A 24,191-nucleotide genomic window follows, 5' to 3' on the forward strand; every position below is an offset into this window, starting at 1 on the left:
AGAAAGAAAATATATATGATAAGTGAGAGAAAGGAAAGACCATTGGACAGGGGCCGAAAGGCACACCAGTGCACTTATGTACGCCCCTTACTGGCCTCTTAGGAACCTGGAGAGGTCAATCGTGGAGAGTCTAAGGGAGAAATGTTGGGGGTTAGGGGTTGACACAATTGAGTCCGGCAATGAGTTCCACGCTTCGATAACTCGATTGTTAAAATCATATTTTTTACAGTCAAGTTTGGAGCGGTTCGTATTAAGTTTGAATCTGTTGCGTGCTCTTGTGTTGTTGCAGTTGAAGCTGAAGTAGTCATTGACTGGTAGGACATTGCAGCATATGATATTGTGGGCAATACTCAAATCGTGTTTTAGGCGCCGTAGTTCTAGGCTTTCTAGGCCCAGGAATGTTAGTCTATTTTCATAGGATATTCTGTTTCAAGTGGAGGAGTGAAGGGCTCTTCTGGTGAAATATCTTTGGACATTTTCAAGGGTGTTGATGTCTGAGATGTGGTATGGGTTCCAGACAGATGAGAAGTAGTCTAGGATGGGTCTGGCAAAAGTTTTGTAGGCTCTTGTGAGTAGTGTGAGATTGCCTGAGCAGAAGCTGCGTAGGATCAGGTTAACATTGTTTATATACATGAGATGGGTACTGATAAGAGGGAACAATTGGACAGGGACAGTACCAGGTGTCCAGCAAACCTGGAAAATAGGGAAATCAGGGAATTATCAGGGAAATTGGCAGTTCAGGAAATGTCAGGGAATTATGAGGAATTCATGAAAAAAATGAAATAAATCAGGGGAAACAAACTATTAAAATGTTTAAAATGCAGGGAAAAATCATGTAAAAAAACCCAGACTGCGCTGCCTGGCAGAGTCAAGCAAAAATGAGCATAACAGGGGCAACAACTTGCTTCCTCAGCTACCGATATTTCTCCACGGCTCGTCCGTTTGGTATGACGTCATCTACGACCGCGCCTTAACTAGATCGCAAGTTACAGGGAAATGTCAGGGAATTTCAACATGCTTTCCCCCTGGACAACGTGGGTAGGCATGCTGGTGCACTTATGCATGCCCCTTACTGACCTCTTAGGAATCGGGTGAGTTTGTATCTATTGTGTGCTCGTCTACTGTTGTGGTTGAAGATGAAGTAGTTGTTGACAGGAAGAACATTGCAGCAGATATAGATAGATAGATAGATAGGTAGGTAGGTAGGTAGGTAGGTAGGTAGTTGATGTTTATTTATTTATTTATTGGATTTGTATGCCGCCCCTCTCCGTGGACTCGGGTGGCTCACAACATGTCAATAAAACAAATTACAGTGGCATCCAATTAATAGAGATAATTAACTAAAAACATTATAAAAAATGAGTATCACAATCATTCATTCAACACAGCCAAACGTATTAAACATTCAGTGGCCAGAGGCTGGGATCTAATGACCCCAAGCCTAGCGGCTTAAATAAGTTTTTAAGTTCTTTCAAAAGGCGAGGAAGGATGTGAATTTCGGGGGGGGGGCTGATTTTAGAGGGCTGGAGCTCCCACAAAGAAGGCTCTTCCCCTAGGCCCTGCCAAACGACATTGTCTAGCTGACAGGACCTGGAGAAGGCCGATTCTGTGGGACCTAATTGGACGCTGGGATTCATGCAGCAGAAGGCGGTCCCCTAGGTAACCTGGTCCAATGCCATGTTAGGGCCATGTTACCTAGTTGGGTCAAGAAACATCTGCAAGAAAACCACCAAGCTCAGGGAGCACTAAGGACCTCCTCCTCCTCCTCTTTTTCTTCCTCCCTGAGAGTAGGTTCCCTTTGTTTTGTTCTTAGTTTGCTTATTTAAGTGTTTGTTTAAATTGAAGCAGGGCGGGTTTCTTTCCTCCTTGTTTTGGCTATTCAGCAGGTTTCCTTCGAGGCTACCGAGGCCGCCCGGTCTCTGCCAGAGTTGCCCGAGTTGACTGGAGGGGAGAGCAAGCCTGCAATTACTGAGGAAGAGCTCTCCCAGAAGACTGTGTCTCTTCTTTCGGCACTGATCGCTCCTGAGGTGATTGCTCCTGAGGTGATCGTTCCTGAGGTGATCGCTCCTGAGGTGATCACTTCTGAGGTGATAGCACCTGAGCTGATAGCGCCTGAGCTGATAGCGCCTGAGCTCCCTGACCTAAAAACATGTAAGTCACGGTGCAAGCTGACCAGCTTCCTTCATCTGGGATCCTTTTTGAAAAGGAAGGGAGAGAAATGAAGGGACCCTTAACCCCACGATATCTGTCCAGTTAGCAATAGCAGTAGCCTTTAGGCTTATATACCACTTCAACGTGTGTCAGGATGGCTTCACTCAGTATTTAAGAAAAGTAAAACTCAGAGTCCATCTTGAACTTCAAAAGTAAACTTTACTAAATCGGAAGTGAATGCATCGAAAGCAAAGCAGTGTCTGAGGAAAAAGGTGCAGTTGTTTGTTTGTTTGTTTGCTTGTTTGTTTGTTTGCCACCCTTCTCCTTAGACTCAGGGCGGCTTACAACATGTTAGCAATAGCACTTTTTAACAGAGCCAGGCTATTGCCCCCACAATCCGGCTCCTCATTTTACCCACCTCGGAAGGATGGAAGGCTGAGTCAACCTTGAGCTGGTGGTGAGATTTGAACCGTTGACCTACAGATCTACAGTCAGCTTCAGTGGCCTGCAGTACGCACTCTACCTGCTGCACCACCCCAGCTCATCATAGTTGCCCATGTCAAAGTATCCCTCTTGCCCCCCTTGGTAAGACAACCAATCCCCATTGTCCATCTTCATCAGGTGGACGTATCTTCACGGCCGCGTCATGGTTTTGGAATGCACGCCACTAACGGACCTCCCTATCACCTCTTCTTAGGAGAAACAACACTCCCCTGGCCTTCACCAGAAGAAACAAAACTTACTAGGGAACTTACTCTGGAAAACTTCCCCTCCCCAAAATCCCAAACACCTGCCCCCCACCCCCCCCATTCCTTATGACAGCTGAAGCTCAGTTGAAGGATGAAGTCTACGGAGAGGGGCGGCATACAAATCTAATAAATAATAATAATAATAATAATAATAATAATAATAATAATACAGCGAGGCTGACACAGTGGTTATAAGTCACTTTTTTCATTGCCGTTGTAACCTCAGTGTCTAAATAGCAATAGCATTTAGACTTATACACCGCTTTCTAGTGCTTTACAGCCCTCTCTAAGCGGTTTACAGAGAATCACCATATTGCCCCCTAACAATCTGAGTTCTCATTTTACATGAGGATGGAAGGCTGAGTCAACCTTGAGCTGGTGGTGAGATTCGATCTGCCAAACTGCTGGCAGCCGGTGATCAGCAGAAGTAGCTTGCAGTACTGCACTCTAACCACTGCGCCACCAAGGCTCTAACTCAGTGTTTCCCACTTGAAGATATTTGGACTTCAACTCCCAGAATTCCCCAGTGGATTTACCAACCACGTCTGCTGGAAGTTTGTTCCAAGGATCTACTACTTTTTCAGTAAAATAATATTTTCTCATGTTGCTTTTGATCTTTCCCCCAACTAACTTCAGATTGTGCCCCTTGTTCTTGTGTTCACTTTCCTATTAAAAACACTTCCCTCCTGAACCTTATTTAACCTTTTGACATATTTAAATGTTTCGATCATGTCCCCCCTTTTCCTTCTGTCCTCCAGACTATACAGATTGAGTTCATGAAGTCTTTCCTGATACGTTTTATGCGTTATAGTTTTCCCTCCTCCTAGTTTCCCTGCAACAACAAGATGGAAAGAAAGAATAGAATATATTGCAATTATTTGTTCACCTATTTAACAAATCTATAGAGCCCCCTCTCCCCAAACACACATAGGTGACTCTGGATGGCTTGCTACAGTCAAGAGGAGAAAGTTAAAAGAATCAAGTACCAACCTGCTTGACTAGAGATGGAGGAAATGTGACTATGAATCACAGGGCTGATTATTTCCAAGATTCGCCCACATTTCTTCAACACTCCGTGGCCTGCATTGGCTGCCGATCAGTTTCCGGTCACAATTCAAAGTGTTGGTCATGACCTTTAAAGCCCTACATGGCATTGGACCAGATTACCTCCAGAACCGCCTGCTACCGCACAAATCCCAGTGACCGATAAGGTCCCACAGAGTTGGCCTTCTCCGGGTCCCGTTGACTAAACAATGTCATTTGGCGGGCCCCAGGGGAAGAGCCTTCTCTGTGGCGGCCCCGGTCCTCTGGAACCAACTCCCCCCGGAGATTAGAACTGCCCCCACCCTCCCTGTCTTTCGTAAACTACTCAAGACTCTATACCGCCAGGCATGGGGGAGTTGAGATATTCCTTCCCCCTAGGCCATTACATGTTATGCATGGTATGTTTGTGTGTATGTTTTGTTTTATAATAGGGGTTTTTAGTTGTTTTTTATTATTGGATTGTACATGTTGTTTTTATTATTGTTGTTAGCCGCCCCGAGTCTACGGAGAGGGGCGGCATACAAATCCAATAAATTATTATTATTATTATTATTATTATTATTATTATTATTATTATTATAATATGTAAGTGGAGGAGACTAAATATTTGCATGGTTGTAAACACAAACCTTGATCTGTGTCCAGGTACTCCCAGGGAATTCTTGGAATGCTACATTTTCCCAGTGCTTCTTCCCGGCATGGTAGAGCTCTTGCACGAAGCCAAGAAACAAAGGTGTTTTGAGGTGAGTCCAAAACTGTTTCTCAGAAGGATGTGAGACGTTCGCAAACCACAAACTGCCGTGATGGTTTTTTGTAGGAGATGGACTCCAAGGTCCTTTCCAACATTTTGTTATGATCAGGCTGAACCCGAAGGAGGGGTCAAAGGCGTCATCGGTTCGGAGTCCCTGCACACCCACAAGAGTTCCAAGTCCAGCACAGTTTGAATTCCCTTGACTCTTCTTCTTTTTTAAAAAATAATTTTTAAGTCGAGGACTACCTGCAAAAATCGAATTTTGTAAAAGTACCCACTGTTGTTGGCTCAGCCTTTCTTCAGCACACATTGTTCATTTGTGTTTTGGGAAATGGAGCTCACAGTCTACTGTATTTTTCAGAGTATAAGACGCACCTTTTGTCCTCCCTAAAAGAGGCTGAAAATTCAAGTGAGTCTTATACAGTGGTACCTCTATTTAAGAACCTGGTCACGGAACGAATTAAGTTAATAAGTAGAGGTACCAGAGGTTCGTAAGTAGAGGTACGAACTTAATTCGTTCTGTGACCAGGTTCTTAAGTAGAAACGTTTGTAAGAAGAAGCAATTTGTCCCATAGGAATCAATGTAAAAGCAAATAATGCATGCGATTGGGGAAACCACAGGGAGGGTGGAGGCCCTGTTTCCTCCCAGGAGATTCCTAGACAGGGCCCACAGAGGCCACACAGAGGCTTCTTCCCACCTTTTCTGGCCCTGTTTCCACCCAGGAGACTCCTAGAGAGGCCCCACGGAGGCTTCACCCTGCCTTTTCTGCCCCTGTTTCCTCCCAGGAGATTCCTAGAGAGGCCCCACGGAGGCTTCTCCCTGCCTTTTCTGCCCCTGTTTCCTCCCAGGAGATTCCTAGATGGGCCCCATGGAGGCTTCTCCCCGCCTTTTCCAGCCATGTTTCCTCCCTGGAGATTCCCAGAGAGGCCCCATAGAGGCTTCTCCCCACCTTTTCCAGCCATGTTTCCTCCCAGGAGATTCCTAGAGAGGCCCCACCGAGGCTTCTCCCTGCCTTTTCCGGTTACAGTTTTGGAGGCTCGGGTTTGTAAGTGGAAAATGGTTCTTGACAAGAGGCAAAAAAATCTTGAACACCCGGTTCTTATCTAGAAAAGTTTGTAAGTAGAGGCGTTGGTAGGTAGAGGTGCCACTGTACTGTGAATGTAGCTTTTTTTTTTTTGACACTTTTTTACCCCAGCCCTAACAATCATCCTAGCTTTTACCTTACAGGTTCTTCCATTGTTACTCTTCGTGAAGAATGTTTTCCAAGCCTTAAATCTTTGCAGAGTTTGTTTTTCATTGCTCTACTTACTCCAAATGTTTTTTCCAGCCCCAACCAGGTGCTAACCATGTTCCCAGCTCTTACTGGCTTTCAAGCTCTTTCATGGTTACTCTCTCTGAATAAGGTTTTTTTTTTAAGCCCTAACCAGGGATAAAATAATGTGCTGAAGCTGACCAGACTAAGGGTGCTAGCCAGATGAATATCTGGTAAGCAAATTCTTTCTCCTATTTTCTTCCCCCAAAACTAAGGTACATCTTATTATTATTATTATTATTATTTATTATTATTATTATTATTATTATTATTATTATTATTTATTAGATTTGTATGCTGCCCCTCTCCGTAGACTCGGGGCAGCTCATAACAATAACAATAACAATGTAAAAAACAAATCTAATAATTTAAAAAACACTAAAAAACCCATTATTAAAAGCAAACACACACACAAACATTCCATGTATAAACTGTATAGGCCCAGGGGAGATGTGTCAGTTCCCCTATGCCTGACGACTGAGATGGGTCTTAAGAACTTTACGAAAGGCAAGTAGGGTGGGGGCAACTCTGATATCTGGGGGGAGTTAGTTCCAGAGGGCCAGGGCCGCCACAGAGAAGGCTCTTCCCCTGGGTCCCGCCAAACGACATTGTTTAGTCGACGGGACCCGGAGAAGGCCAACTCTGTGGGACCTAACTGGTCGCTGGGAACATCTTATACTCTGGTGCATCTTATACTCCGAAAAATACAGTAGCTGCGAATCAAGCCTTCTGCTTATACTGGTTTTAGAATTTAAAAAACCTATTTTTTTTTCTCCAAAAAATGGGGTTGGCCATGAAACTGCCTTTAATTGCTGCATCTTAAAAGGGCAGTCGCGAAAAACAACAAAGAAGTAAAAAAATAATGGAAATGAAGGCTTAATAAGGTTAGTTTCCCTAAAAGCCATCATTAAACCTGCAGGGAAGCAGTGTTTGAAACCACTAATGGGATGCTGGGAAGAACAGCTGCTTATGTTTGAAGAGTGAAGGGCTAAAAGGTTTCCACATAACAAAGTAGATGTAGCCCTTGATTTATAACCATAACAGACCTGGCCTGTCATAAGTCGTAAGTCATGACAGCTGTCAACATAACCAACAAGATTTTATGGTGGTTTTTCCCCGCAGCGGCCATTAAGTGAATGCCGCAGTTGTTAAAATGAACCAATGAGTTGCTTTTTGCAGAAAAGCCAGGATTTTGAATTTGGGTGGTCAGTACATGTCGTCTTTACATTTATTGGTTTTAATGATCGGTGAAAAAAAATAAGATTCTACATTTAGGCAAGGAAAACAAAACACACCAGTATAGCGTAGGTGGTACGTTGCTCAACAGTAGTAACTGTGAAAGGGATCTTGGAATCCTAGTGGACAACCATCTAAATATTTATTTATTTTTATTTATTTATTTTGTTCAATACACAATGAGGGTTTTAGTGGGTATATATCTATATACACATAGTAAAATACATGATGAAGGTTATAGAGGAGATACTCATAGTAAAATATATCTAAGAAAGAATAGAAAAGAAGATATAGGAATAGAACATATCAATGAAAGAATAGAAGAAGAGATATAGGAATAGAAGAAAGGTATAGGAGATATAGGAGAGCAATAGGACAGGGCACGGAAGGCACTCTAGTGCACTTGTACTCGCCCCTTACTGACCTCTTAGGAATCTGGATAGGTCAAACGTAGATAATCTAAGGGTAAAGTGTTGGGGGTTTGGGGATGACACTATGGAGTCCGGTAATGAGTTCCACGGCCAAAAAAGCCAACACAGTTCTAGGCTGCATCAACAGAGGGATGGAATCAAGACCACGGTCTTCTCTGCCATGGCAGGAGACCTCATCTCATCCTGGGTAAATAGTTATCCAATCTTTCCCTGGAAACCTCCAGTGACCCACAACTCCAGGAAGCAAGCGGTTCCATTGTTCATTGTCCTGTTAGGAAGCTTCCCTTTATTTCCACGTTGGATCTCTCTTTAACTAAGGAAATTTTGTCCAGAATTTGTTTCAATAACATATTAGGGATGGCGAACCTACGGCGCATATGCCACCTATATTGAATTAAACATGAAATGTCAGAGCCTGCAAGATGAAGTTGGGACGGCGTGTGACAGCTAGCTTTCTTTCTTTCTTTCTTTCTTTCTTTCTTTCTTTCTTTCTTTCTTTCTTTCTTTCTTTCTTTCCTTCCTTCCTTCTTCCTTCCTTCCTTCCTTTCCTTCCTTCCCTCCCTCCCCCTCTTTCTTTCTTCCTTTCTTCCTTCCTTCCCTCTCTCCCTCCCCCTTTCTTTCTTTCTTTCTTTCCTTCTTTCTTCCTTCCTTCCCTCCCTCCCTCCCCCCTCTTTCTTTCTTTCTTTCTTCCTTCCTTTCTTCCCTCCCTCCCCCTTCTTTCTTTCTTTCTTTCTTTCTTTCTTTCTTTCTTCCATTTGATTTTTTTATGTTGTCCTTCTCCTTAGACTCAGGGCGGCTTACAACATGTTAGCAATAGCACTTTTTAAACAGAGCCAGCCTATTGCCCCCACAATCCGTGTCCTCATTTGACCCCCCTCGGAAGGACAGAAGGCTGAGTCAACCTTGAGCCGGTGATGAGATTTGAACCGCTGACCTTCAGATCTAGCAGCCAGCTTTAGTGGGCTGCAGTACCGCACTCTACCCATTGCGCCACCTCCACTTACCGTCTGTGGAGGGACTTACTTGCAAACCCCCATCATCCTTAGCCGGCAAAAGGCTGGCAGCAGACGATGGGATTTGGAGTCCTGCTCAGCTCTTGAGTTGTAAAGCAAGCCTGCCAGTTCTGAAGACCTCTCAAGTAGAGTTTGCAGAGTGACACAAGCAAAGGAGCGTGGGTGTGTTTGTGTGAGTGAGGTTACGTGTAAGTGTGCGAAAGAGCATCTGGGGCGGTGGGCGTCTCTGTAACATAAAGCAAAGCAGGGTGGAGAAAATTATCGGATGCCCGGCATTGTGTTCCCGAGTGTAACACAAACACCGTCAAGAATGGGAGATTAGGCTCCTCGTGGAAAATAGCGCACGGCCCATCTGCTGGTGAACAATGCACATTGTTGTGGGGGTTTCCTGTGCATATCCGGGTGTGCATAACCCAGCCCAGCTGTGTGCAGAACGGGCCGACTGTGAGGCTCTTCGCGCTTTGGGTGGCTTTGCCGGAAACCCCTCGTGCCAGGAGAGCTTTCCGTTTGGATCGAGTATTGGATTTATATTATTGGAAAGAGGATGGATTGATCTTCCCCAGGGAGTCTGGAGACATAAGTGTCTGCCCATATAGGGATTCTCTCTCTCTCTCACTCACTCTTCTTCCTCTCTCTCTCACTCTTTCCCTCTTTCCTTTCTCTCCCTCTCCTTCTTTCCCTCCTCTTCCTCCCTCCCTTCCTCATCCTCTCCCTTTTCTTTTAGTCTCTTTCTCTCTCCGTCCTTCCCTCTTTTCTCTCCCCCCTCTCTTTCCTTCACTCTTTCTTTCTCTCTCCCTCCCTGCCTCATCCTCTCTCCCTCCTTCCCCTTTCCTTCAGTCTCTTTCTCTCTCCATCCCTCTTTTTCTCTCCACCTTTCCTTCCATCTTCCTCTCTCACCCTTTCCTTCAGTCTCATTCTCTTTCCATGCCTCTTTCTCTCCGCCTTTCCTTCCCTCTTTCTCTCTCCCCCTCTCCCCCTTCTGTCTGTCTCCCTCTTCCTCTCTCTCTCTTCTTTCCTTTAGTCTCTTTCTCTCTCCCTCCTTCCCTCTTTTCTCTCCCCCTCTCCCTTTTCTTCACTCTTTCTTTCTTTCTTTCTCTCTCTCTCCCTCCCTCTCCTTCTCTCTCTCCCTTTCTTTTAGTCTCTTTCTCTCTCCCTCCTTCCCTCTTTACTCTCCCCCTCTCCCTTTCCTTCACTCTTTCTTTCTTTCTTTCTCTCTCCCTCCGTGCCTCATCCTCTCTCCCCCTTCACCTTTCCGTCAGTCTCATTCTCTTTCCATGCCTCTTTCTCTCTGCCTTTCCTTCCCTCTTTCTCTCTCCCCCTTCTTTCTCCCTCCCTCTTCCTCTCTCTCTCCCTTTCCTTTAGTCTCTTTCTCTCTCCCTCCTTCCCTCTTTTCTCCCCCTCCCTTTCCTTCACTCTTTCTTTCTTTCTTTCTTTCTTTCTCTCTTCCCCTCTGCCTCCTCCTCTCTCCCTTCATTCTTCCCCCTTCTCTTCCCCTCCCTGCCTCATCCTCTCTCCCCCTCCCCTTTCCTTCAGTCCCATTCTTTCTCCATCCCTCTTCCTCTCTCCGCCTTTCCTTCCCTCTTTCTCTCCCTCCCTCTCTCCCCCTTCTGTCTCTCTCTCCCTCCCTCTTCCACTCTCTCCCCCTTCCCGTCCTATGTCTCCCCTCTCCCCCCCTTTCCCTCTTTCTCCCTCTCTCCCTCCCCATCTCTCTCTCATGGAGGATTGGCTTTCCTTCCCATATAAACCGAAGACAAACAGGGGCACAGGGCAGGTGGATAGTAGTTCTCAACCTACAACCACAATTGGAACCAGAATTTCCGTTGCTAAGCAAAGCGTTTCTCAAGTGAGCCTCCTCCAATTTTGTGACCTTTTTTGGCCACAGTTCTTAAGCAAATCAGTTAAGCAGTTCTTAAGTGAGTCTTCGGAGAGGGGCGGCATACAAATCTAATTCGCTTTGCTTGTAGGAAGCCGGCTGGGAAGGTTGCAAAGGGCCATCAGTGGAGACCCGGGATCCTTCGGGAATACTGTAGATGCTTGTTGCCAAGGGCCCAAATTTCAATCCTTTCATGGTGGGGATGCTGCGAAGGTCATAAGCGTAAGGACCAGTTACGCACAGCTGCTGCGGCCTAGAGGTGGAGCTCTTGCCTCACAATCAGGAGGTTGTGAGTTTGATCCTAGGTAGAGGCAAATGGAAGGGTCTCCTGCTTGGGCAGGGGGTTGGACTAGATGACCTTCAAGGGTCCCTTCCCACTCTGTTAATCTGAAAGTCACTTTTTTTCAGGGCCATTGCAATCTTCAAGTCAGGGACTCCCCTCTATTCATGATGCAAGGACACATTGGTACAATTGCCGCAATTACACACCTCCAACTGATGCAATCAGCGCCCATAAACATAATCATTTGCATGAATATTTATAGCCCACCTTTGTTATTTTTATAAACAACTCAAAAGGTGACAAAGACACACATGATGCTTCCTTCCTGCTCCTATTTCCCCCACAACAGCAACCCTGTGAGGTGGGTTGGACCAAGAGAGAGAGAGACAGAGACAGGAAGAGAGACAGAGAGAGAGGGAGAAACAGACAGAAAGAGACAGACAGGCAGAAAAAAAGAGACAGAAAGAGAGAGAGACAGAAAGAGAAAGTGAGAGAGAGAGAAAGAAAGAGAAAGAAAGAGACAAAGAGAGAGACAAAGAGAAACAAAGAGAAAAAAGACACAGAGAAAGAGACGGAGAGAGAGACAGAAAGAAAAAAGACAAAGAGAGATAGAAATAGAAAGAGAGAGAGAGAGAGAGAGAGAGAAAGAGAAAAAAGACAGAGAGAAAGACAGGAAAAGACAGAGGGAGAAAGAGACAGAAAGGAAGAGAGAAAGAGAAAGACAGAGAGGGAGAGAAAGAAAAAGAGAGAAAGACAGAGACAGAGAGAGACAGAGAAAAAGAGACAAAAAGAGAGAGAGACAAAGAGACAGAAAGAGAAAGTGAGAGACAGAGAGAAAGAGAGAAAGAAAGAGACAAAGAAAAAAGATACAGAGAAAGAGACAGAGAGAGAGAGAGACAGAAAGAAAGAAAAAAGACAGAGAGATAGAAAGAGAAAGAGAGAGACAGACAGAGAAAGAGAAAAAAGACACAGAGAGAAAGAGACAGGAAAAGACAGAGGGAGAAAGAGACAGAAAGGAAGAGAGAGAAAGACAGAGAGGGAGAGAAAGAAAAAGAGAAAGACAGAGACAGAAAAAGAGAGAAAGAGACAGAAAGACAGAGACAGAGAGAGAAGAGACAGATACAGAGAGAGACAAAGAAAAAAGAGAAAGAGACAGAGCGAGAGAAAGAGGGGGGCTCTGGCGTGGTCAATACCCTCCCTTCCCGCCACGTGAATTCCCACCATTTTTTAATCTGTTGAACGTGGCCGTTTTCAATGTCAGCTGAAAGTGGAATAAAAACAAAGCCTCCTATCATTTCTCACCATTGTTCCCCTGAGCTTGGTTCTCTCTTCTGTTCTTGCAGAGGAAACAGACAAGATTTATCGCCCTTGATTTCCTGACGGAGTGGCTGTACAAGTAAGTGTCTTGCTCAGGGTTAAGTACTTGAACATAACTCTGTTATTTCCCTCCTCCCACTTCTAACAGAGACCAATGTTGATTGCTCTCAACTTACAACCACTCGCTTAGTGACCGTTCGAAGTTACGACGGCACTGAAGAAGTAGAGTTTATGATTGCAGCGTCCCCATGGTCATGCGGTCATGTGATTCAGACATTTGGCAGCTGACTCATATTTGATATTGATAAAATTGAACAGGTCCAAAGACGGCCTACAAAGATGGTGGAAGGCCTTAAGCATAAAACGTATCAGGAAAGACTTAATGAACTCAATCTGTAGAGTCTGGAGGACAGAAGGGAAAGGGGGGGCATGATCGAAACATTTAAATATGTTAAAGGGTTAAATAAGGTCCAGGAGGGAAGTGTTTTTAATAGGAAAGTGAACACAAGAACAAGGGGACACAATCTGAAGTTAGTTGGGGGAAAGATCAAAAGCAACATGAGAAAATATTATTCTACTGAAAGAGTAGTAGATCCTTGGAACAAACTTCCAGCAGACGTGGTAGATAAATCCACAGCAACTGAATTGAAACATGCCTGGGATAAACATACTATATCCATCGTAAGATAAAATACAGAAAATATTATAAGGGCAGACCAGATGGACCGTGAGGTCTTTTTCTGACGTCCATCTTCTATGTTTCTATATTTACGACGGCCATAATGTCCTTGGTTAACATAATCCCCTTTTGCAACTCTCTGACGAGCCAAGTCACTGGGGGAAGCCAGATTCACTTAACAACCTCATTACCTAAGAACTGCAGTGATTCACTTAACAACCGGGGCAAGGAAGATCGTAAAATGGGGCAAAAACGCAATAGAAATTTTAGGCTTTGTTGTGGTCGTAACTCGCGGACTGCCTGTACGCTTAGTTTTCACTCTCAGTTTTATTCACATGTGCTTCCCCCCCCCCCAACGCTGATCCTTCCAGCCACAATGCGAAGAGAGAAGGAGAACCCTTCGTGGAATTTTTCGAGATCCCTTTCGTGAAGGAATGGCTGAAGGATCAGTAAGTATCGCTCGTGGTTTGCACCAATTCTTCCCCCTAGAAGAGGATGAGGTGCAACCGTGTCTCTTTTCTGTTTTTATTTCTTCTTTCTTCACCGCAATGGCCACCCTCCCACACACCGGTTAATATGACCAACGCTTCTTTATGTAATACGTACTTTCCCAGGTTTATTTGCAAAGGGGAAAGGAGGCTGCGAATCACAGGATTTTAACTACGGTTTTCATAAGTGGTTTGCCGTTGCCTCCTTCATAGGGCGGAGTGAGAGGGACTGGCCTGGGGTTTTCATGTCTTGGGTAAGGATAGACGGTGAACTAATTCACATACTGCTGTTTGTTTAACAAGCGGAAGTGATGTGCCGGTGCCTGGAGGCTGTTGGGGCCTGGATGGGTGTCAACAGACTCAAACTCAACCCGGATAAGACGGAGTGGCTGTGGGTTTTGCCTCCCAAGGACAATCCCATCTGTCCGTCCATTACCCTGGGGGGGGGAAATCATTGACCCCCTCGGAGAGGGTCCGCAACTTGGGTGTCCTCCTCGATCCACAGCTCACATTAGAGAACCATCTTTCAGCTGTGGCGAGGGGGACGTTTGCCCAGGTTCGCCTGGTGCACCAGTTGCGGCCCTATCTGGACCGGGAGTCACTGCTCACAGTCACTCATGCCCTCATCACCTCGAGGTTCGACTACTGCAATGCTCTCTACATGGGGCTACCTTTGAAAAGTGTTCGGAAACTTCAGATCGTGCAGAATGCAGCTGCGAGAGCAGTCATGGGCTTACCTAGGTATGCCCATGTTTCACCATCACTCCACAGTCTGCATTGGTTGCCGATCAGTTTCCAGTCACAATTCAAAGTGTTGGTTATGACCTTTAAAGCCCTTCATGGCACTGGACCAGAATATCTCCGGGACCGCCTTCTGCCGCACGAATCCCAGCGACCGATTAGATCCCACAGAGTGGGCCTTCTCCGGGTCCCGTCAACTAAACAATGTCGGTTGGCGGGCCCCAGGGGAAGAGCCTTCTCTGTGGCGGCCCTGACCCTCTGGAACCAACTCCCCCCAGAGATTAGAACTGCCCCTACTCTCCCTGCCTTCTGTAAAGTCCTTAAAACCCACCTTTGCCGTCTGGCATGGGGGAACTGAATCACCTCCCCCGGGCATGTACAATTTATGTATGCTATGTTTGAGTGTGTGTGTGTTAGCAAAATGGGGTTCTTTTAAATGTTTTAAAGTATATTTGGATTTGTTACAAATTGTTGTGTTGTGCTGTGAGCCGCCCCGAGTCTGCGGAGAGGGGCGGCATACAAATCTAAATAATAAATAAAAAAATAAATAAATAAAGTTAAATTAATCTAATTAAGGAATTTAAGTGATTCTGGGTGGCTTATCATTCTAAGAAGTTTTCCTCGGGGAACAAATTTCATAGCATAATGGAATCCCCGCAGTTCAATCCAGAGAACACAAGCTTCCCCAGGCCCAGAAGCTGGAATGGAATGGGAGGGAATTCTTTACTGGCAGATGCTTTCAGTGTACATAAAAGAAAATATACATTTGTCTTTTTAAAATATATATATATATATTACACAAAAATATGTAACCCTTCCCTGGTGCAGAGCTGAAGGGATTGGATACTGTAGCCTAGAGGAGAATTCCCTGCCTTACAAGGCAACGGTTGCAGGTTCAAGTCCCAGTGGGTATGGCTAGCTGATGAGGCCAAAATAAGGCCGAAATAGATCTATCCTAGTCTCCCTTAATTTTCAAATTCAGCAAGAAAACATGTGACACATACAGATAGAATTGTCGGCTATCAATAAAATTAACTGCCTTGGAAATGGCCCTGGTTTGGGCCGAGAGGCAAATAAGGAGCTGTGATGTTCCTTCAATACACCAGGGTGATTTGACACAAAAATATGTAACCCTTCCCTGGTGCAGAGCTGAAGGGATTGGATACTGTAGCCTAGAGGATAATTCTCTGCCTTACAAGGCAAAGGTTGCAGGTTGAAGTCCCAGTGGGTATGGCTAGCTGATGAGGCCAAAATAAAGCCGAAATAGATCTATCCTAGTCTCCCTTAATTTTCAAATTCAGCAAAAAAACATGTGATATATATATATATATATATATATATATATATATATATATATATAAATATATATAAATATAATTTTTTATTGATTTTTAAAGAATTTTACAAAAAACAAAACAGTTAGCATAAAGTGTACCATCACCATACAGAAAAAAAAAAATCCCTTCACCAGGGAAGAATCAATTTTGTATCCTTCATTTGCTTTGTCTCTGGGTTACATTGTTCATTCTTTATAGAGTGATTGAATTTTATTGCTTACATTTGCATCGCTTACTGATGTTGTTAATATATAATTTTTAACCTTCTCCCACCGCCTCATTGTTGCTGCTAATTTCCCTTCATTATAATTATGTAGTCTGATTTCCATAATTTCATAGTGAATGTGATCCGCCATGTATTTGCACCAATTTTTTATCGTCCATTTATTGTCATCTTTCCACCCAAGCACTATAGTTGCCTGGGCACTTTCTATCGCTGCAATTTTGATTTCTTCATATTCCTTTATCTCACTATTTTTTATCAATAATGCTGCTTCCTTAGTTATTTTCCAATTACCATTTGTAATTTTAAGATACATTTGTCAAGAATCATGAGGTACAACACTTAATGTTTGTCATAGGGGTCAAATAAGCAATCAGGAAACAATATTAATAAAAATCGTAAGGATACAAGCAACAAGTTACAGTCATACAGTCATAAGCGGAAGGAGATGGGGGATAGGAATGATGAGAAAATAATAATAATAGTGCAGACTTAATTTTTTTTAAATTTATTTATTTCGTCCAATACACAATAATACACAATGAAGGTTATAGAGGATATAGTAGAGAAGAAATACGAGATATAGGAGAGACTATAGGACAAGGGACGGAAGGCACTCTAGTGCGCTTATGCACGCCCCTTACTGACCTCTTAGGAATCTGGAGAGGTCAACCGTGGACAGTCTAAGTGTACAATGTTGGGGGTTAGGGGATGATACTACGGAGTCCGGTAATGAGTTCCACGCTTCAACAACCCGATTCAAACTTGGCAGCTTTAAGACTATGCTGGCTGGAGAATTCTGGGAGTCGAAGTCCACAAGCCTTACAGTTGTTAAATTTGGGAGCCCCTGTATTAAAGGGTTTGCTCAAAACTATCATGGTTGTCGTAAAGGCGAAAAGAAATGTTAAATATATATATAGCTATAACTACAAGAGTGAATGAAAATAAACTTCTTAATTAAAGAAGGAAGCGTTAAGTAATGATACTTAAGAAATAGATACAATATTTATTATAAAAGGTGAATATCAATGAATAATTAAACAAAGGGATAAATAAAAACTGTAAAAGAAATCATTTAACATACATACATCGAAGCAAATCACTGTACAATAATAATAATAATAATAATAATAATAATAATAATAATAATATTTTAATATTAGATTTGTGCCATTATAATATTGCTTTTACTAAAGTCATATTTTTTACAGTCAAGTTTGGAGCGGTTCATGTTAACCGCTTGAATCTGTTGTGTGCTCTTGTGTTGCTGTGGTTGAAGCTGAAGTAGTCTTTGACAGGCAGGACATTGCAACATATGATCTTGTGGGTAATTGCTCCCACAGTCAGGAAATTCCTCCTTAGTTTTAAGTGGCTTCTCCTCTTGATAACTTTCCATCTGTTACTTCTTGCCTTGCCCTCAGGTGCTTTGGGTAATAGGCTGCCCCCTCTCTTCTTTGAGGCAGCCCCTCAAATACTGGGAGGCTGCTATTGTCTCCAATCAGGCCAAGTGAATGGCAGGAGAAAGGGAACGCAAAGCCACTCACCCATGCAAAATTAGCCTGGGGAGGGTCAACTGAAAACCAGCAGCAGTGGGAGAGCTGTAAAGGCGACCCAGACTAGCAGATTTGGGGGCATTAGAATATGAAAAGGAGAAGAGGCAGGGTGGGGTGGGAACACCCGCCTGGTTCAACACTTCATACCACCCACCGCCTTCCTGAAATTGGTTAGTGAAACAAAGTAAATAGCAGCCCTGCGTTGATGGATGTGTAGACTATGGGGGCGGCAGAAGCCGGAGATAAATTCTTTGGAGAATACAGAGAATGAGAGGAGGAGGACAGGAAAAGCTGCCCGCGTGATGGGGGTTCCCAAAATCTTGGCAATACCAGCTAACTCAGTGTTTCCCAACCTTGGCTATAGAGCGCTGGTGAGACCACATTTGGAATACTGTGTTCAGTTCTGGAGACCTCACCTACAAAAAGATATTGACAAAATTGAACGGGTCCAAAGACGGGCTACAAGAATGGTGGAAGGTCTTAAGCATAAAACGTATCAGGAAAGACTTCATGAACTCAATCTGTATAGTCTGGAGGACAGAAGGAAAAGAGGGGCCATGATCAAAACATTTAAATATGTCAAAGGGTTAAATAAGGTTCAGGAGGGAAGTGTTTTTAATAGGAAAGTGAACACAAGAACAAGGGGCCACAATCTGAAGTTAGTTGGGGGAAAGATCAAAAGCAACGTGAGAAAATATTATTTCACTGAAAGAGTAGTAGATCCTTGGAACAAACTTCCAGCAGACGTGGTTGGTAAATTCACAGTAACTGAATTTAAACATGCCTGGGATAAACATATATCCATCCTAAGATAAAACACAGGAAATAGTATAAGGGCAGACTAGGTGGACCATGAGGTCTTTTTCTGCCGTCAGTCTTCTATGTTTCTATGTTTCTAAGATGAGATAATCTGGTCCGGTGCCATGAAGGGCTTTATAGGTCATAGCCAACACTTTGAATTAGTATATGTGGTACATTGCTCAACAGTAGTAACTGTGAGAGGGATCTTGGAGTCCTAGTGGACAACCATTTAAATATGAGCCAGCCCTGTGCAGCAGCTGCCAAAAAAGCCAACACAGTTCTAGGCTGCATTAACAGAGGGATGGAATCAAGATCACGTGAAGTATTAATACTACTTTATAAAGCCATGGTAAGGCCACACTTGGGATACTGCATTCAGTTTTGGTCGCCACGATGCAAAAAGGATGATGAGCAACAAAGACAATTATGGGACTAGAGGCTAAAACATATGAAGAACAGTTGCAGGAACTGGACATGGCTAGTGTAATGAAGAGAAGGACCAGGGGAGACATGATAGCACTGTTCCAGTATCTTAGGGGTTGCCACAAAGAAGAAGGAGTCTAACCTATTCTCCAAAGCACCTGAGGGTAGAACAAGAAACAATGGATGGAAACTAAACAAGGAGAGAAGTAACTTGGAACTAAGGAGAAATGTCCTGACAGTCAGAACGGTTGATCAGTGGAACAGCTTGCCTGCAGAAGTTGTGAATGCCCCAACACTGGAAGTTTTTAAGCAGATGTTGGATAACCATTTGTCTGAAGTGATGTAGGGTTTCCTGCCTAAGCAGGGAGTTAGACTAGAAGACCTCCAAAGTCCCTTCCAACTCTGTTGATGTTGTTGTTGTTGTTGTTGTTGTCGTCGTATACTCAATACTCAGATTGAGGATTCCTTTTCCCCAAGTGCATTATTTTACATTTGGAAACATTAAACTGCAGTTTCCATTGCTTTGACCATTTATCTAGTAAAGCTAAATCATTTACCATATTACAGACGCCTCCAGGAATATCAACCCTATTGCACACTTTAGAGTCATCGGCAAATAGACAAACCTTCCCTACCAAACCTTCCCCTATGTCACTCACAAACATATTAAAAAGAATAGGACCCAGAACAGACCCTTGTGGCACACCGCTTGTAACCTGACTCTGCTCAGAATACTTGCCATTAACAATAACTCTCTGATGTCTACACTTCAGCCAGCTGCAAATCCATTGAACTATCCAGGGATTAAGTCCAATCTTCACTAATTTATCTATTTTAATAATTCCTTTTCAAGTCCATGATTTCGGCCTGCTTCTACAGCCTAATACTAAGGATGGTTACTAATCCTTCTCCATTTATTTATTTATTAATTAAAGAAGTCTTGATCTGCATATCAAACAGAAAACCAAGGTGTGCCTAACATTGTTTCGGAAATTGTATTTATTTGCACGGTTGAATGATGTTCTACCTTTCTTCTCCAAGAAAACTCTCCAGGGAGTTAACAAGGTTTAAAACAAGCAGACTGCAGGGAATGAAAAATTAAAATGCAGCTTGAAATTAAGTATGGAATAAAGATGAACAATTTTAACAGTGAAAAGCCGATAGAGTAACTTGGAATGACCTGTTATTGCATTCAAACGATGGATTAGAGGCAGTGGGGTTGAAAACTGGAGACGGGAAAAAGAGAGGGAAGAGAATTCATACTTGGGGTTTTAAGTTGTGTCTACAGCAGATTGCATTTATTTATTTATTTTATTTTATTTTATTTTATTTTATTTTATTTATTAAATTTGTATGCCGCCCCTCTCCGCAGACTCGGGGCGGCTCACAACAGCAACAGAAAACAATATATAATACAAATTCAATAATTAGAAAGCTAAAAACCCATAATTTAAAAAAACATGCACACAACATACCACACATAAAGAGTATAGGCCTGGGGAAGATATTTCAGTTCCCCCATGCCTGACGGCAGAGGTGGGTTTTAAGGAGTTTGCGAAAGGCAAGGAGAGTAGGGGCAGTTCTAATCTCAGGGGGGAGCTGGTTCCGGAGGGTCGGGGCCGCCACCGAGAAGGCTCTTCCCCTGGGACCCGCCAAACGACATTTACACGTACAGAAAGGTTATTGGGCTTATAGCAGCATTTCATATATACCATAAGACGTATGGACTTCAACTCCCAGAATCCCCCAGCCAGCTAGCCAACCATGGACCTGGGGATAGGCAAATATTGATGTCCGATGGTCTCAGAGGTATTATTGCAGGGTTTGAGCCATTCCAAGTAAAACTGCAGTTGCAATTGACCGATGGGGATTTTGTGTCAATGCCGACGATGTTCAAACGGTGCTCCAGACGTTTTGGGATTTCATCCATGGCGCCTATTGCTATTGGTGCAACCGTTGCTTCCTTTTGCCACAATCGCTCAATTTCTATTCACAGGCCTTTGTGTTTTTTCTGGTTCTTTCTCGTTATTATTTTTTTTTTTGGGGGGGGGAAGGCTTTCTGTCCCCCCCCCCTTATTTTTTTTTGCAAAGGCCTCTGTTGTTTCCCCTTTCCGACAGAACCGAAAAGCCGTGGCTTTCTTGGCATCTGGGCCGGTTGAGTTTGCACGCTATTTTCCAAGTCTGCTGTTGTTTTTGCTGCTGCTGTTTTGTCTCTGTTTTCCATTCCTTTAATTCAAGACACCTGTCACAAGGCTGTTAAACAGATTGCCCACAAATTGACGAGCAGACCCTTTTCGTCTTAAGTGCTCGGAAGCAAACTGGGAAAGAGATCCCAGAGCCCCCAAAGCAGCGGCCCCCAAACTATGGCCCGTGGGCCACATGTGGCCCAATGAGGCCATTTATCCGGCCCACTGGTGAGTGACAAGAGCACAGGGAAAAGAGAGAGAGAAAGAAAGAAAAGGGAAAGAGAGGGAGGGAAGGAGAAGTGGAGAGGAATGAAGGAGGGAAGGAAGGAAGGAGAAATGGAGGGAACAAGGAAGGAAGGAAGGAAGGAAGAATGAAATGAATGGAGGGACAGAGGATGGAAGGACTGTTTTGGGGGGGGGGAGGTATTTTTTTTTAATTTTTCTCTCAACATACATTCAAACAACACAGTGTTCCATCTAATTTTCCATGAATAAAATGCACTATTTTGTTAGTAACTAATATCAATCATCAAAAAAGTTGCAAAAGTTTTTTTTTCTAATTTTGTCATCCAGTTACATTCATTTTCTTTTAATTAAATTCCCTCCTCAAAAAAGTACACCACCAATTATATTTCTAACTTATTAACCATTATGCCAAAGTGCTTCCTTCTTTCTTTATACATTTTTCATAAGCCAAGAAAACCTTGTATAGCCAATCTGATGTCAACAAAAGAAAACTAAAAACAAAACATAAAGATATATGAATTCCAGACCTTCTCCCCCCTCTAAATAGTACGTTCCCATTTTGTTTTTTACTTTAAAACAAGGTATGTGCAGTGTGCATAGGGATTTATTCATGGTTTTTTTTATAGTCCAGCCCTCCAACAGTCCGAGGGACAGTGAACTGGCCCCCTGTGTAAAAGGTTTAGAGACCCCTGCCCCAAAGAATAAATAGATCCCAAACATTGTCCCAGAGTCTCCACGTCAACACGTCTTCCCTGCGTGTCTCCCTCCCGAGTCAGGGAAGAGGGAACGTGCTTTGCCTCAAAACATCGGCACAAGAAACCCTGCAGGGCTGCAGCTTTCGGCCTGTCAACCCCGATGAACGTCATGCTGCGCCTGGCACCTTCCATTTGCATCAACAAGCCGAGTTATCCACGAGGGGATCCGCACACTCGGATGGTGCGGGGGATGGTAGATCAAGGGATCCGTATAAGGAAGATCCCGGGGATGATTTGTGCAGCCGATGGAGAGTCCTCCGCGGAGAGAGGCAAGGTCAAGAAATCCGAGACGGCAGCCCTAATTGGCTCATTTGGCGAAACGTGCTTTGCAAATTGCTAGATTTTTAATGTGCCCCATTGTACGGTTTGATTGTGGGGTGTTCTGTCGAGCTCTCTGGTAGAATCCTCCCAAAAATGCACAGATACAATTTCAGACACACACACGTTTGAAAATTCAAAACAATGTTCTTTATAATGCAAATTCACTTAAACCAAGCCCTCTTTTGGTATAGCAAAGAGCACTCGTCTCCAAACAAACTGGTAATTTGTACAAGTCCCTTATCAGTTCTGTGATACTTAGCTTGCAGCTGTGAGGCAATTCACAGTCCTACTTTTTTCACAAAGTGAAACACACTTTGCCCTGGTTTAGTTTCAAAGCGGGGAAAAACCAGCACACAAAAGGTCCAAGTCAGTAAAGCAGTCACGAAACACCACGATCAGATAATCCTCCACAATGGCCAAACCCACAGGCTTCTCTTTATAGCAGCCTCACTAATGACCACAGCCCCACCCAACCACAGGTGGCCTCATTTTCTTTGATAATAATCTCTCAGTTGTTGCTGCCTATGCATCGCTCTCCGCATGCGTGGCTGTATCATTAACTCTTGTTCCGAATCCAAGGAGGAGCTAGATAATTGATCTCCTTCTGAGCTGTCTGCCCCACTCTCCTCCTCCCTGTCACTTATGTCTTCTTGGTCAGAGGAGCCTTCATCATCAGATTCCACCGGGGGTAAAACAGGCCTGCAGCATGTGGATGTCTCCCCCACATCCACAGTCCTTGGGGCAGGAGCAGGGCTAGAGCTAACCACAACAGTGGGGTTTAGGTTGCTTTGGCTTTTGATTGGGAACAGCCCAGAGTTGGTTGTCAGATGGACTGCTGTGCAAATGTTTTGAATCGAATAGCGATAGCGCTTAGACTTTCATACTGCTTCATAGCCCTGTCTAAGAGATTTACAGAGTCAGACTATTGCCGGTCCTCATTTTACCAAACTCAGAAGGATGGAAGGCTGAGTCAAACTTGAGTCAGTCAGGATCGAACTGCTGGCAGTTGGCAGTATTAATGTGCAATACTGCATTCTAATCACTGCAAGCCATAGATGGATGGATGGGAGGAGGGAAGGAAGGAAGGAAGGAAGGAAGGAAGGAAGGAGTAAGGCAAGAACAATAGTGAGCACTTATATACCGCTTCCCAGCTCTCTCTATACAGAATTTGGAGTTATCCTCTTGCCCCAATAATCTAGCCCCTCATTTTACTGAACTCAAAAGGATGGAAGGCTGAGTCAACCTTGAGCCGGTTAGGATCGAACTGCTGGCAGTTGGCAGTATTAACCTGCAATGCTGCATTCTAACCATGGATCATGGATGGATGAATGGATGGATGGATGGGAGGGAGAGAGGGAGGGAGGGAGGAAGGAAGGAGGGAGGGCGGGAGGGCGGGCAGGAAGGCAGGCAGGCAGGCAGGCAGGAAGGAAGGAAGGAAGGAAGGACGACAGTGATAGCACTTAGACTTATAGTATACCGCTTCCCAGCTCTCTCTGTGCAGAGTATGGAGTCAGCCTCTTGCCCAAACAATCTGGCCCCTCATTTTACCCACCTCGGAAGAATTGAGAGAGCCAAACAGCTTTGACGAGTGTTTCTGACATGCTTCTATTTTGGCCTTTTGCAAAGAAGCATGTATGAAGGCTGTAAATGAACCGAGCTGCCATCTATAGCAGGCACAGCTGTCCCTTGAAATCCCCTCCTCCAGCAAAGTTTAGAAACGCCTATTTGTTGAATTTCTCTCCGGCCTTTCATTCGGGAGTTCACGTCCCCTATTCCCATTATTTCCCATAACAACGAGAGAGTTGTGGGAGTGAGCTTTGCCCTGTTTTGCGACCTTTCTGGCCACCGTTGTTAAGTGAATCACTGCAGTTGTTTAGTGAGCAACATGGTTGTTAAGCAGATCCGGGTTGACTTTGCTTGTCAGAAGGTTGCAAAAGGGGAATCCCCTGACCCCAGGGCATTGCAACCGTCATAAATATGAGTCAGCATCCACATTTTGAGCAGGTGACCATGGGGATGTGGGAATGGTCCTATGTGAAAAACGGTTGTATGTCACTTTTTCAGTGCTGCTGTAACTTTGAGCAGTCACCATTCCATATTCTATTCTATTCTATTCTTATTCTAATTAATTCAATTCTATTTTATTCTATTCTAATTCTAACTCTGTTCTATTCTATTCTCTATTCTAATTCTATTCTATTCTCTATTCTAATTCTAATTCTATTTCTATTCTAATTCTAATTCTAATCAATTCAATTCTATTTTATTCTACTCTAA

General features: G+C 43.9%; 1 protein-coding gene across 6 annotated transcripts in view; it reads left to right on the forward strand.

Annotated features, from left to right (window-relative positions):
- Nucleotides 1-24,191, forward strand: part of IQCK (IQ motif containing K) — a 163,754-nt gene that overhangs the window by 3,995 nt on the left and 135,568 nt on the right. For 5 of the 6 annotated variants that reach the window (XM_070761171.1, XM_070761173.1, XM_070761170.1 and 2 more), the window contains exons 3-6: nt 1,884-2,151; nt 4,590-4,687; nt 12,188-12,240; nt 13,212-13,289. In XM_070761171.1, coding sequence (XP_070617272.1) covers nt 1,884-2,151; nt 4,590-4,687; nt 12,188-12,240; nt 13,212-13,289 — 497 coding nt within the window. The remainder of the gene's footprint in view (nt 1-1,883; nt 2,152-4,589; nt 4,688-12,187; nt 12,241-13,211; nt 13,290-24,191) is intronic. The other variant, XM_070761169.1, reaches the window with a different exon arrangement.

The sequence above is a fragment of the Erythrolamprus reginae genome, chromosome 9 (assembly GCF_031021105.1).
Source record: "Erythrolamprus reginae isolate rEryReg1 chromosome 9, rEryReg1.hap1, whole genome shotgun sequence".
Taxonomy (NCBI): domain Eukaryota; kingdom Metazoa; phylum Chordata; class Lepidosauria; order Squamata; family Dipsadidae; genus Erythrolamprus; species Erythrolamprus reginae.